A 15,040-nucleotide genomic window follows, 5' to 3' on the forward strand; every position below is an offset into this window, starting at 1 on the left:
AATCGAGGCCCCGGCGGAGCTCAGGGCTCATGACGGCACAGTGAGTGCCCTGCCCTCTCCTACGGCTCCGCCTCGGCAGGGCTGGGGGGCCTGAGAACGAGCATTCCTCATACGTTCCCAGGGCTGCTGCTGCTGCTGCCGGCCGAGGAACCCACTCTGAGACCCACCAGCCCAGCTCACCTTCTCTGCTCATGGCCTGCGACCCTTCTAAACCTACATACTCCAAGCTTGGCCTAAATGCCGACTTCTGCAGCCCCTTCCCACCGGGAACACACCCAGGCTGGGACAGGGGAATCCCTGGGGACAGAGGCCCTGTCCTTCCCCCATCTCGGGAGCTCCCTCCGGGGCAGCCAGGTGAGGTGTGGCCCCAGCCTCCTGGCCCCCGGTCCCAGCTCCCCGGCCCCTGGCCCGGCCCAGCAGCACTCACTTGGAGCTGGCCCTGGAGTGGCCAAAGGACATGTCCTTGCTGCAGGACATGGGCGGGATGTACACCGGCTCCTGCTTGGAGGTGCAGGAGGGCGGGCGGGCCACGCACTTCTTGGCCCCCTTCTGGCCGCTGCAGGTGCTGTAGAAGCTGTAACGGCTCTGCGTGGTCTTGTGGCCCTTGCTGCTGGGCACGCCCTTGCGCAGGGTGCCCCGGGGGTCACAGTACAGGTCCGGCTCGCTGCGGCTGGCCTTGATCTTCTGCAGGAAGCAGATGTCGCTGCCGGCGCCCGCGGTGGGACAGCCAGCCCGGGGCAGGTGGCGGCCCCAGCTCTCCATCTGGCTGTAGGAGCTGAAGCGCCGGTGGTCAGCCTCCCGCTTGAGGGTACCATTGTAGATCTGGGGGAGAGAGGAGGGCTCGCTGGGGTTCCTGACTGCGCCCCACAGCCACGCCGGGAGCCCAAGGTCTGGGCAGGAGGAACCGCGGCCGCCTCTGATACAGTAGTTAGTTCCCAAGCGGCAGGTTGTGACCCATTACAGACCGAGACCATTTAGCAGACCGAGACCATCGTTCTAAGACCAGACTAGAGTAAGGTACATGGGGACTCAAGCCAGTGGGGGCGGAGTGCCCAGCGGTGCCCAGACGGCCATGCTGGGCCGGCCGCGGGCGCCGGCTGTGAACCGTGCTTCTCGCTGGGGGCCGTCGGGGCGTCTGGCCGCATGCACCTGTTCCACGGGCCCGTCCGGAAGGGAGAGGCGGGAAGTCCTGAGCCCCGCCCCCCAGCCCTTGGCCCGCTGTCCCGTGCCATCCTCAGAACCAGCGGCTTCTGACGGCGTGGCCGGCTCGGCCACCACACGCAGCGCGGGCTCCTCGCACTCGGGCAGCCCGTCCCCCCTGTCGCTTCCCTGCCGAACACGTACTTCGTCTGACACCCCTCTGCTGGGGCGAGAAGCAGATGGGAACAGGCCCCTCAAAGGCTGAAGGGGGGTCCTCCTGCTCCTGGGCCTTCTGTTACGGGGTGCCTGCACACGGGCAGGCAGGCGGGGGTTGCAGGGCAGGCCTCCTGGGCTTTGTTGTCAGGCTTGCGGGATGTGGGGTGGGAAGCTGGGCTCAGCCCAACAGGAAAACACAACAATAGGTGCCCCCCAGGCCGTGTGAGCCACCTGAGGGGCCAGCCGCTCTGGGGAGAGCCTGCGAAGCCGTGGACGGGGTGGGAACGAGCTAGCAGAGTGCTGTCCAGGGCTTGCCCGAGCTCACATGCTGTGGGCCTGCCTGCTGGGACTCGTCCTGAGACCACAGGATCAGCCTGGGGCCTGATGAGCCGTCTGCACCCAGCAGCCACCTTGGGACTCAGGTCTGCAGTGGCCAGAGCCGGCCTGTACCCCTGGGAGCGAGCACGAGCGACTGCGTGTGTGGGGGTGGCCTCGGGCACCCGGGTGGATCCTGTCCACGCCAGATCCAGCCGCACAGGCGGGGCAGCGGCCGCCCTTGGCCAGGTCCCCTTCATCTCTGCAAGGACAGCCTTGGGCAGCAGGAAACAACCCGTGGGTCAAGCTCCAGTCAGAAGCGGCGCCCGGACTCAGAAGCCACCGTGAGCCTTGGCAGTGGCCCTGGCCACCCACACGCCCAGCTGTGCACCAGGCAGGAAGTTTTCTTCCCCAAACTGGGTCAAACTGACCAACCCAGAGGGAACTGGTGTGTGGGCGTTGGGAGCCGTGAATGCACAATCATAGGCAGAGGGGACAGCGGGTGGCTTTGTGGCTTTTGGACAGGAATGTGTACCTCGCAGATGACACACAAAACACTCGATCAGGCCTCCAGGCTTCAGGCCGGGGGCCGCACCCCTCGCCTGCACTGCCTGGGGGAGGACGGTGACACGGCTCCTCCATGGAGGGAGAGCTGGTTCCTCCCAGACGGAACAGCGGGCTGAGCCTTATATAGACATGCAACAAGGAGCTGCCTTGTTCTCGGTAAATGGCACTCCCCGTTGTCATCTCAGTCACCTGGTGAGGCATGGGAATGCTCGCCCTGGCCGAAACCCAGCGAAAACGCGATGGTGCTGACGAAGCCTCCCAGAGGCTTCGGGCTTTGCACTGCTGCATGCGGCGGGGGCGGGGAGCAGCAGGCAACCCAGCCCACGGGGGCCGGGGACCGTGCTGGCCGTGCCCGCAGAGGGGCAGGCGTGGCGGGCAGGTCGAGACGCCCGTCGGCTGCATTTCCCAGCACCCCATCAGCCACACTGCACCCCTGGGACCCCCACTCCAGGCCCCACGCCCCGGCGGCTGACGGCAGCCGTGGAGGTCTCACGAGTGGCAGCCAAGCTTCCTCTTGGCCCCGTCCTCTCCCCGTGGCACATGGGTCCTGGGTTCCCGGGCACGGCCGGCCGGGCGCAGCTGAAGCCTGGGACCTCCCCCGATTTTCCGTCAGGCCGAAATAGCGGTGGCACCTCGGGACTCCAGACACATCCCTCAAGCTCACCGGGCCGAGACGTCCGCAGCGGGGGAGGTTCAGTGGTCAGGACACAGCTCTGGAGCCAGACTGTCCGGGCCGAGTGTGGCCATGTCACAGGCCGGACGACCGGCCTTAGGCGAGTCCCCTGAACCCGGTGTGCGCCCCCTGCTTCGTCAGTCGGGCTGGCGTGATGGCCGAGCCTGGCGTGCGGGGTCGTTGGGAGCATCCAGCAGGGAGCAGGGTGCGTGGCGCGTTCGCTCAGCGGGCACATCATGTGGCCGGCTGCCCCCAGGTTCTGGCTGAGGGTTTTACGGACCCGAAGCCACACCAGAGGAGCTGCCAAGCTGGCACACGGTGGGGTGAGCCCCACGGCCACGGAACAGTCTCACGTTTCAGCAGAGCAGGCGCGGCCCCACCAGACGGTGCCGCAGCGAAGCTGGCAGATGGCACGTGGCTTCTGGGCCGTCGGCACCGGGCAGGACAGGTCTTCCCGCGCAGGGCCCCCCGAGCCCTGCAGGGCCTGTCGTGCCCCTGGCCCCGGCTCTAATGCTGGTGACGCCTCGCCGACTGTCACTGTGACTAACGAGAATGCGCCCCCCCATCCTGGTCCCACGAGCAGCCGCAGCCGTGCTTAAACGCACAGGCAGCGTGAGCACATGTGTCCACGCTTCGCTGCCGGTGCTGGCCAGGCACCCCCACACCCCACACCCCACACCCATCTGCTGGCAGCAACCTCGCCTCGAACACAAAGGACAATGAGACGCTCACACCCTTGTCTGGTCATCTTGAGCTTCCTGGGAAACTCCAGCCTCAGTGGGATGACCCAGGGCGAACGCCCGACTTCCTGGGAGCAGAGCTGACCGCTGACCCGCAGGGCCGGCTGGGCCGGACGGCGAGCAGGAAGCCCGCATGGTGTGTCTCCACTTGAGACGCCAGTGGGGCTCTTGGGGGGCCGACACTCGAACCCGTGTTCCCAGGGGGGCCAGAGAGGGTGGCTCCCCGCCCGCCTGCGCTCTGCCCGCTTCTGCTAACGACCACTTTCCTGCCTTCCCGCCCTCCCCGGCTCGGGGAAGGTGGAATTTTACCCCCCACTGAAGTCCCTTCAGCCCAACGTCACCTTCTCTTCCTGTCCCTCCCAGCACACCCTCCATGCAGCCCCTGCCGCCAGCCACATTCCTCCTCTGCCTCCCGCCGGCTTCTGCCCAGACAACCCTCCACCCCGATAGCTGTCCTCCCGCCGCCCCAGGCCCTCTGCACCTGCTGTCTCTGCTCACCTGCCCTGCACCTGCTCTGTGGGCGGAGCAGAGAAAGACCCTTCCCTGTGCCCAGAACAGGGCTGGGCCATGGCCAGTGCTCAGTGTGAAGGCATCTGGGCTGGGGGTGGAGACATGGGTGGCTGATGGCGCGGGGTGCCCTTGGCCTCCACGCGCACGGGGGAGCCTCCGTGCCCTCTGAGCTGCGAGGAAGGCTGGGTGTCCTGCCTGGGGTGAGGGAGGCTGCATGGGACCGGGCTGTGATGGTTCATGATTCTTCCCTTTGCCCCTTGACCTGGGAGACAGCAGCTGGTCGGCCACGTCGGGAGAGCCCCAGTCCCGCTCCAGCTGACCACGCAGAAGCTGCCGGCCCTGTGGCGGCCAGCCGGGCAGGCCGCGATGAAAAGGCCGTCCGGGTCCCCGGCTATGAGCCCATGTTGAAACCAAGCTCCTGCAGCAAGGTGTGGCTGGCCTAACCAGCTCTCCAGGGACACACGCCCTGCCCCTCCCTGCCCACACCCGGCCAAGCGCCCTTCTCATGAGAGCGAGTGCCCCCAGCGTCCCGGGGTCCTCCTGTCTCTGGGGCGCAGGGAGGACTCTGCTGAGAGGGACGCCGACTGCGAATGCCTCAGGGACAGAGTCCATCAGTCACTTCCCGCTGCTCCCCGCTCAGCACCCCGAAGACCTGTACCAACTCTCGAACTGTCCCCGGGATTCGGGTCAGGACTGGGCAGAGATGGCTGGTCATGAGGCGGCAGGGGCCTTGCGCACGTGGCCGGCAGCTCTGCTCGCCCGTCCCCAGGGTCTGAGCACACGGGTCCTAGCGGGGGCTGTCCAGGGCGGGCACATGGGGCCAGGGCTGGGAGAGCCCCCCGGGGTGGGGGTGACTGCTCACTCAGCAGTTGGAGGCAACGTGGAAGCCTCTGGGCCTGAGTCACCAAAGGTGGGGTGTGCGGGTCCCTGCCTCCTCCTGGGTACCCCGACCTCTGGCTGGGAAAGATGCCAGCCCCCATCTTTCCCTGGCATGCGGCCCTGTGTGCAGCGTGGAGGACAGAGCATGCACACGTGCACACGCAGACACACCCCCATACGGGACACAGGTCACCTCGCTGGGGCGGACTCAGGTGGGGAAGGTCTGAGCTCTTCCTAACCTGTGGCACGCACGGGCACCACAGTTTGCACAGGGCTCCCCTGCTCACCATCCCGTTACAGCGGCCCAGGGCCCCGGCCCCCCGCCTGGCCAGCGGGGTGTCAGACCCCAGGGCGCGTCCATCCTCCCTGTGAGAACCTTAAGCCGGGGAACTTGAGGCTAAGAAGGCCACGCAGCCCGGACACGGTGGCCTGAGCCAGGCCCCAGCAGGTGACAGGAATGGCTGACAGGCTTTGTAGGCACCCCGCCAGCTCCTCTGGCTCACTGAGGGTCCCCACCCCTAGGAACCCCACCCCAGGACGACAGAAGTGGGGGGTGGGCCGTCCTCTGCTGGCCATCGCGGGAGGCCCAGCCACGAGACATGACTCTACTGCCCACAGCACCCAGAACAAACCCCCTGAGCCCGGCCCTTGGCCTCGTCTGTGGGCTGTGGGGGCCGGAGGGGGCCCCCACTGAGGCCTGAGCTATCTCTCTCCCCAGCTGCGTGTTTTAGTTGAGCCTGCTCCCCTCCTGCGGGAAGGTCCCCATCTCCCCCAGAGACGAGGGAGTACAGCGTCTCCCACGGAAGGGTGGGGACGGCTCCCCCCGCCGCCCCGGGGAAATGCCGCTGCATTTGTCTCCCTGGACAGTGAGGGAAGGAAAACCCTCTAGCGTACTAAGTGGCACCAGAAGACCCACCCAGGGCTTGGTGGCACTGTCCCTGCTGGTGTCCCCTGCTCCTGGCCGTGGAGCGTCTGCGCTCACTTGCCTGGAGAGACACCCTGAGTCCCTCCTCCCCGGCCCTGGTGGCTCCTCCCTCCTCTCGCCCACTGGGCTCCGGACTCGGCCCCCCCAGTCTGCCTCTGAGGTGCCGGTGACCCCACTTCTCCATGGCTTGACTTCCCTGCACGTGACATCGGGCCAACACCCCGCTCACCTAGGGCCTCGCGAAGGCTGAAGGAAGGAGCCGGTGGCCGTGAGGGCGCGAGCACTCTGGGTGCGTTCAGGGTGCTGCGCTAACTCAGGGCGCATTAAACGGCCAGGCGCCGGAGACAGGGGGACGTCCGCGGGAGAGCCAGGGAACGTGACAGCGGGCGGCCGAGCAGCCCTGCAGGGCCCCATCTGCCTGCCACCCCAGAAGCTGAGGGCCACCCCCAAACAGGGCGCTGGGGACTGGGGCTGGAGCAGGGCGTGGCGGGGAGGTCACCTGGTCCCACTGCCATTTACGCCGAGCAAACCAAGGCTGGGGCAGGTCGACGTCAGCGTGTGCTGCCACACTCAGCCTTTAATTGCATCCTCTCACGCTCTGGTTCCCTGACTTGATTTTAAGCATTGGCTAAGGACTTTAAAGTCCGCTGGTTGAGACTGGACCAAAGAGGGGAAAAAAGGTAAAAAAAAAAAAAAGAAAACCTCCACTAATTTTCTTCTGAAGCAAAATAAAGTTTACGATTATCCTTAATTCTTCAAATCTTCCCTCTAAAGTTTCAGAAGCTCTGCCGTGAGCCTGCATGTGAGGACGCAGGCGAGGGCAGCAGCAGCCGCCCAGGGGGAGCCGAGGACACCAGGTCCCATGCTCCGTGGCCAGCGGACCGCCCGCCTCCTGCTGCCTGGGCGGGCAGGAAGACGCGCCCCGTCCACCCAGGTGTCCGTTTCCCCACCGAGCCAGACTGCAGAGGCCTCCGTGGGCTGGACGGAGGGGACGGACAGTGGGTCGATCAAGCTGGAGGAAGATGGGAACCCTCTCCGTGTCTCCACCGGGGCTGGCACTCCCTCCGGGGGGCCTCCAGGGGCGGCCCGCTGCGGACAGCACCCAGGGCTGTACGCCCTCGGGGCCTGGCGTGTCTCCTGCTCTGCCACACCGAGTCCCTCTCCCTCCACATTCGGACCAGACTGCACAGCTGGCCTCCACTCCCTGCTCCCCACAAGGTCCATACAGCCAGGACAGTGACAGGTGACACTGTGCCATCTCCTGGGTCTGGCGCTCCTCACTGGAGCAGGAGGAAGGGGTGGGGCTGCGGGGCGCACGGCCGCAGAGGCATCATGGGTTCCGTGTCCCCCAGGCATCGGCTGCAGGAGGCCAGGGAGCTGGCCAAACGCACCCAGCCGCCCTCCTTGGTGACCTTGGGGAAGCAGGGCCCGGGGCTGCTGTGACACCAAGCCTCGGGCCGGGAGCACGCCTCTGCCCGTGCTCCCTGCGGAGGGCGCCCCTCCTCTCCAAGCTCAGCTCCTCCACGGGCCTGTCTGGTTTCGCCCAGCCGGGGCCGGCCCTTAGGGACCACTGACTTCATTCTCGGGAACCGGGCCCCCTCCCTTCGCAAACCCATGGTGCCGACGTGGGGAGCGTGCTCTGCCTTCTCTCCCCCGAGCAAGGACACAGGTATGGGGTGTCACGGCCGCAAGGACCTGGGAGGACCCCGCCTCCGGCCAGTGCTTCCTCCTTTCCTCCACCTTATCTCTGGCTCCCCGCAAACTTCGGCCAGGAGGAGGGGCCTCAGCACCCCGCACTCCCGCCCGCCCCCCCCGGAGGTGGGGAGTAAACACAGAAGGAAGGCCTCCCATGCAGCTCCAGCCGGGGGCCAGCCGGGGCCTCTCACTTGGGAGCAGGGCCACCCCAGTGTAACGGGGCTTATGAGGTGGGGCTCATCCCCAGGGGATACCCCAGACACAGACGTTTGCCACTGGCTTCTGCCACAGTTTACATACAGGGAGCGTCTCTGGCCTCAGCCAGCTGTCCGCGAAGACACGGCTGCGCTCAGCTGCTGCTTCTGGGGTGGTGGGGGGAGCCGCCCGCCCCTCTAGCTTCTCTGCCTCTTCTCTCTGGCACTTTCTGTCCCTTGGCAAGTACGGTCACGGTCTCTTCTTGTTGGGTAAGAGCCTGAGGCCCTCGTGGGAACTTCCTATCTCCCAGGGCTGAGTGGGAGTGAGTCACGAGCTGGCACAGGGACACTGAGTTGGCAAACACATCCATCGTCACTCCCGGGGCAGGAGCCAGGCGTGCTGGGGAGAAGGAAGGCACGTGTCCACTCCGTCCCCCCGTCCTCCCGTCCCCAGACAGCGGGCGGAGGCTGGCACCGGCGTTCAGAGCCGAGACATGCAGAGGGTGGCGGGCTGGGTGCTGAGGTGGGCAGGGGCCAGGTGGAGCCCGTCCCCTCCCTTCCCAACTGCAGGAGATGGCGACCCACCCTCCTCCTGGCAGGGTCCTGAGCTGCTGCTTCCCCGGCGCCCGCGCCTGCTCGGATGAAGGCAGGACGTGCGGAAGGCGGTGCCCGTCTGCCGGCCTGGGGGGGCGGGCTCGGCGGAAGGGGCCACCCTGCCCCTGCGGACATTGGTTCCTGCAGCTACCCAGAGCCACTCTCCAGCCACACAGGACCCTGAGAAGCCGGGTCCTGGCCCGCCGCCTTGCTCCACGGGTAAGCACGTGGCTGTGACAGGCCCAGGCGGCCCCGTGTCTGGGCGTCAGCGTCAGCTCTCCTCCAGGGACAGGGCCCCTAGCACCTCGTCCACAGGCCCTTTCACAGCGGGGTCGGTCAGTCAGGTACAACGGAGAAGGGGCTGGGGGGAAGGCCGCTACGAGTCCTGGCTTCAAGTGGGGGAAGGAGGCCGACCAGCAGGACAAAGCCAGGACAAAGGTCCACTCCTGGGCACTCGGCCCCCTGGGAGCGCGCGGTTGCATGTAGCTGAGCTTGGCAGGGGGACTCTACATGGTGGGCCCCAGGCCAGAAAGGGGGATTTCAGTCTTAATCCAGAAAGTCCCCAGAAATTGAAACTCCCCCGGCCTCAGCTTCACCGAGGACAAAGCCATGTGAAGAAGCCAGCTTTCAGCTCTGGGACGGAAGGGCTGAGGCTCCCCCTGCCCCCAGCTCTCTCTCACCCCTGACCTGGTCTCACCTGGCCCCGAGGAAGGTATTCAGGGGCCATATTATGCGGACCTCAAGCTCTTACCAGAAACAGCTGTAGCCCGAAGCCACTCAGCTTGGGTCCCTTGCCTGGGAGAGGAGTGTAAGGAGTGTGTGTGTGTGTGTGTGTGTGTGTGTGTGTGTGTGTGTGAAGCTACCCTAACCCGGGGTGCCAGATGTAGCAAATAGAAACATCGAACCCCCAGTACTGGTGTGACAGTCCGTGCAGCTAACGCCTGCATTCGATCTGTCTGCTGACCTCTGCTTCTCCCGGCTGGGCTGCAAGTTCATTGAGGGCGGACAGTCTCTTCAGCTGTGTCCACTGAGCTCTGGCCGGGCCCCCACGGTGGCTGAGTCCCAGCTGGCAGGAAACGACCCCAAACCTGCTAATGGGCTGTGCGGACGGCTGGGCCCCACTCCCCTCGCTCCTGGCCCTCTGTGCCCTATGGGTCTCAGCAGTGGGGAGGAAGTCACATCGCCCTGAGCCGGTGGTGCCACAGCAGGAAACGCACAGGCCGGAGGCCACCACCCGTCACCCTCCCCTGCTCTCCTCCCGGCCCCATCGGCTACGCCATTGCCTCCTACTCCGCCCTCCCACGGCCTGGGCCGCGTGTGTGCTCAGCTCCTGGCTGTTCCCAGAGCCTCTGCTGAGCTGGGAAGGGACGGGACGTGCCCCGGCAGCTGCCCAGAGTGAGTCACGTCTCAGGTCCCACCAGCGAGGGAGGAGCGAGCAGGGGAGGCCTCCGGGGGCCGAAAGGGAGGGGATTTTCGCTGGTGGTCTGAACACAGGCGGATGGGGGGGTCATGCAGGAGCGTTAAGAGATGTCAGTTAATTAATCAGAAGAAATGCTCCCCACGGGCCAGCTGGCGATGCGGACAGTCCTTGGCTACAAACTTTCATGCTTGTAAACAAATTGGTAACACTCTCCACTTGGTAATGCAACGTAGTAGCGACCTGCGAGCACAGAGGCATCACTGTCCCATTCCCGCGAGAGCAGGTCCACCCCGGGGAGTCGAGAGGTTTAGCCAGAGTCACAGGGCCGGGCCCAGCCTCAGGACCGGCTGCTCGGTCAGCGTGAGCGCCCCCCGCGCGCCCCGCCCAGCCGTCTCGCACGACCAAATCGTTTTCCCGGACTCCGTGCGGTCACCACTCTGCCCCAAAGCCGTCTACTCACATCAGCGCCCGACTCGCAGGCTTCCTGGACTCAGTCAACCAAATGCATTTATGTTGCACCGAGAATCGGAAAAAGCGGAGGGAAATGAATTCGCAGCAAACCTGGCCAATTCCTCCCTTTAGCCCCTAACCTGTGACACACGCGACAGACGAGTCCTCCAAAATTAGCCCCGACGGAAACGCAGGAAGGCACGGGTCAAGCCGGAGGCAAAGGGAGCCTCTGACTCGTAAGCCGCCCACCCTCTCCCTTGCCCGGAACCCCAACGACCAGGGTGACCCCTGCGAGCAAGGTGGGCTCAAAGCAAATGCTGCCAGGATCCCGGGGGCCCCACGAAGACGGTGCCCCAGGCTCCCGCGGAAGGGCGGCCCTCACCCCACCCGCACGATGCCTCGGGGGGCTCACGAATTTCCAAAAAGAAAACAGGCCAATGCTGAAATCAGCAAAAGGAAAGAAAAGCCATCGAATCGGAGCTGGGAGAGACAGCTGGGCCAGCAGCCCCGAAGTCAGGCTACGAGGAAAGCCCTTTGCTGGCCTGGATGGTTGGCCCGGAGCGTGGCCCCAGGGCGCGCTCCACAGATATCGGTTCAGAAGCGGGCGGGCCGGGCTTGGAGGGTTGACGTCACATAGAAAGGCAGTGACAGGGCCAGGATTAAAAGATCAGGGGTCATCTCTACCCATGTAAATGAAAAAAATCTTAAGACTGATTATATTCAGTTTTCTTCATGTACATTATTTCACGTAATCCTGGAACTAGCCCCACGAGGGGACTTGGTTACACCCGCGCCACACACGAGGAAACCTAGCCCCAGGGGTGGAAGGGGCCTTCCTCCGTGAAGCAGCGGAGCTCGAATTCGAACCCTGACATGCCCGACAAAAACCCCGCTCCAGCCCCCGTCTGCAAGGTCAGGAGCCGCTGCAGTGGCCCCGCTCCTGGCCTCGGGGTGGGGTGCTTCCGGGGCGCCTTGGCCATCGGCACAGATCGAAGGGACAGCTCCCTTTGGGGTTTCCCCAGAGACAGCCGCATCACCCACAAACAGACCTCAAGAAGCCAAACTCTCACATCCGTGACCCAATCGGGTTGCGAGATGGACTCTCACAAACGTGTCTCTTTGTGCTTTTCCAAAAACGTTCTCGTCTGAGACGTGAAGAAATATCTATCGGCCCTAACAGGAGGCTGTACTGAGGGCCCCTATGACACATGGCCAAGCGAAGGGACCCGGTCCCATCGCAGGGAGCGGAGCAGCCTCCTCTCCCCGCCCCACCCCCTCCATCCCCACGACGGCCGGTCCCTCGGAGGGGAGCCAGCTCCTTACCGGATAGGCCCACGAGCCAGGCCCCGCCTGGAACCTGGAGTAGTAGCTGCTCCGGTTGGCAGTCCCATAGTTGTTGTAATTGTCGGCCAAGCCATCGTACAGGGACCCTGAGGGCAGAAGCAGAGTTAGAGGGCGGTGGCCGAGCAGTTCACCCCGCTCCCCACCGGGCATCGCTGCGTCCGGGTCCAGCATGCCCCAGGGGACCAGGTCCGCTGTGTCCGGGTCCAGCACGCCCCAGGGGACCAGGTCCGCGCTCAGTGGCTGGCCAATGGGGCTGAGTCGCCCTTTGCTGTCTCCCTTTACTCCGCCCCTTCCACAGCCAGCGCCCCTACAGACAGCTGCGGGACAGCTCGGGGTGGGCCAGCCCCTCCTGGGAACCTTATGGCTCCCTGCTCTTGAGGCAGGCGACACCCGCAGGTCAGGACCTGGCGTAGGGGGCCTCCGACCGCCGCTGTTCCAGTCCAGGGACTCACCAGTCCCCATTCCACGGGGACCAGCTTCCCACTTGGGGAAGATGGCCAGGGCCTCCACTGCCAGGTCCAGAGCTGCAAGGTCAGCACCACAGGGCAGCGATGGCCGCTGAGAGTCCAGCTCGGGGCGAGACTCCACTTCCAACCCTCAGCCCGGCCCCGCCAGTGACGCAGTGACCTTCCGCCCCTCCCCACATCCCCTGGCTGCTGCAGGTGGCGAGGGCAGCGTGGCCATCCCCTCAGAGGCCGGAGCTGGAGGCCACGAACCACAGGTGGGAGGACGGTATCGTTAGGATTTTAGGGCAAAGGGCCTTGAATCACAGAAAGAGGGGCTGAATTTGGGCTCCTGATGGGGCCACCCCTTCCCCGGGCTTGAGGTGGGGCACTGAAGGACAGCTGTCCTTGGAACATGGCTGACGGCGACAGGTCGCGACCTTGCTCATAGGCTCCTCGCGGAGTCTGCCCGCCCTCCTCAGCCACAGCCGTCGAATCCCGCCCACCTTCCAAAGCCGCGCTCCAGACCTCGTTCCCTCCGGGAAGCCCGGCCTCCCTGCCACCTCCACCGCACCCCAGTCCCCTCCTGCCTGGGGTCCTTCCCCGGCCACTGCATGAGGGCCATAGAGGACAGCTGGGGCAAAGCTGGCCGCACTTCAGACCACGGTCCCTGTGGGTCCAGGCGAGTACCCTAGGGACGAGCGTGCTGCTTCCTAGCGATGGGCGGACTCCAGCGTCCGAGGCCCTGTCTGGGGGGAGGGTTTGCCAGTGGTCTCACCTGCTCAGGTGGCCGGTCCCCACCTGCCACAGCCACCCAGACTCCCAAGCCTTTGGGGGGACGGGGACTGTGGCAGTTGTCCCCGCCTGGTGCCACTTCTGTGCAATGCCACATGGCCACCCCAGAGCTCCTAGGACAGGACCCTGGCCGTGATTCTCCGCCCCAGTGGCAGAGGGTCAACTGGCTCTTAGGGCCATCGACCGTGGCCTGGGAGCCTGGAGTTGTTGAAATGGTCGCGCTCTGACATTTGGGCAAGTCCCGTGCTCTCTCTGGGCCCCAGCTTCCTCTCCTGTGGGAAGAGGGGGCGGCCCCCACACCCCCGAAGGCCCGCACAGTGCCAGCGCCCTGACGGCTCTCCGAGGGGCCGGCTCCCCTCGCCCGAGATTGGGCTCGTTACAGGAAGGGGGCAGACGTCAAAGGCTGTGTCGCCGCCTCCTCGGCTGCTCTGGGCCCAGCCACCCTGACTCCCAGTGGGGCTGCCCTGCGAGCCCCTGGCTTCCTCGGGGCTCCCTGCTGAGTGCAGGCCGCTCACGGCCCGTCCTCCAGAAAGGGAGGAAGGCCGCCCTCGGGGGGGGACACTGGAGGCAACCGGGGCTTGGACGCCCAGGGAAGGGGCGGCAGCCGGGCCTTGTTCCCGCCCTCCATCCGCCCCGCCTCTGCTGTACCCCCCTCCATCATCCGCCCCACATCCGCTGTCCCCCCCAACCCACCCGTCCGCCCCATCTCCACCGCCCTCCCGGGGCTCGGTGGGCCCGCATTCGTTTGGTTCTGCCCCACGAGCATGGATTTCTCAGCAAAGGGCAGCGTGGGCCGGCCAGACGCTTCTGGATGGAAAGTCTGGAGTGGTGGCAGAGCCCGCAGAGCCCTAACAGGCCTCCCGCTGGGACGGGCGCCCGCGCCTCTGCCGCTTCTCAGCGGGCGCTGTCCACAGCGGTGTCTCTTGCCCACTCAGTCAGCAGGCGACGCGCCCCTCCCTCGCACACACTCGTCCCTGTGAGACTGGCGGGGACCGGTGGGGCCCTCTCGCCGTGGAGGTGGGGTGGGAGTGGGGGGAGCACAGCGCCTCTGGAATGCCAGTCCCCGTGTCGCCATGGTGACTCTGGTGATGACAGCTGTTTGCCTGTAACTCTCACTTCCTTCCCGCGAGCTCCCGAACGCGCCCCCTGTGCTCCACCTGGGCTGAGACCGCCGTCAAGCCCGCCTCAAGCCGCTTGGCTTGGCTTCCTTGCGAGAACGAGGCTGCCATCATGCCCGCCAGCACTGCTTCTCCGGCAGAAGGTAGCTGTGCTCAGGCCCAAGGTCGTGGGGGAGGGGAGGCGTCCAGAGCCGTCACACACCTGAGGTCACACCTTGCAGTACAACGCATAACAGAGGGGTACGGGTGGGGGCGGAGCTGCTCCTGCAACAGAAGCAGGTTCCCCTCTGCCTGGGAACTACCGCCTCCCAAAGTCAAGTTCAACAGCCAGGGCGTGGGGCTTCCCGCGAGGAGCAGGGCTGGGCGCGGCGGCCCTCACCGCTCCACCCCGTTTCCCCACTCACTTCTAGGAAGCCTTTCCTGGTCACCGCCCCTGCGCCTGTCACCCCCGGCCACCCATCTCAGTACAGGGCATGGAGGCCGTGGTCTCCCTTGGCCACCTCTCGTGGGGAAGATGCTCCGGTGCCCAGAGGCCCCAAAGTCCCCATAATTGCTGCATGAGACCAGGGTCCTTGAACTCTACCCAGCCAGGCCTTCGTCCCAGCCAAGCAGGCCCCTGGCAGGCCAGGTAGACCTGGCAGAGAGGGGAGCTGGGTGCAGCCCTCGAATATCCACGGCCACTTACTTAGGGAGGATTCTCAGGGGAGGGGAGCCCAGCACCCAGCTCACCCCGAGCCCCGCCCCGCCCAGGTGAGCATCTGCATCCCACCGTGTGTCCACCAGGGCCGAGGATGGCGCTTCTCAGGGAAGCTGTCTGCCACCTGGCCTAGCATTGTCGCTGTCCCCAGAGGCACCTGCCCGCGCCCCAGAACCCTGACGGCAAACGGCGAACGTCCACACCGCTGGCCGGCTCTCGTCAGCACCTCGGGTGTACAGCCATCTCAGCACCCTGCCGCCCCGATGACATTCGTCCCTCGACACTGCTTCTCTCTGTGCCTGGCCCCCTTGGTGTCACAGCCCCC

The 15,040-nt window shown here is 65.7% G+C and overlaps 1 protein-coding gene across 1 annotated transcript in view; it reads right to left on the minus strand.

The window, feature by feature from the left end:
* Window positions 1-15,040, minus strand: part of PKP1 (plakophilin 1) — a 30,809-nt gene that overhangs the window by 10,607 nt on the left and 5,162 nt on the right. The window contains exons 2-3 of the mRNA XM_006904427.3: window positions 11,642-11,748; window positions 428-822 (exon numbers count right to left, since the gene is read on the minus strand). Of these exons, the coding sequence (XP_006904489.1) occupies window positions 428-822; window positions 11,642-11,748 (502 nt within the window). The remainder of the gene's footprint in view (window positions 1-427; window positions 823-11,641; window positions 11,749-15,040) is intronic.

The sequence above is a fragment of the Pteropus alecto genome, unplaced genomic scaffold, assembly GCF_000325575.1.
Source record: "Pteropus alecto unplaced genomic scaffold, ASM32557v1 scaffold90, whole genome shotgun sequence".
Taxonomy (NCBI): domain Eukaryota; kingdom Metazoa; phylum Chordata; class Mammalia; order Chiroptera; family Pteropodidae; genus Pteropus; species Pteropus alecto.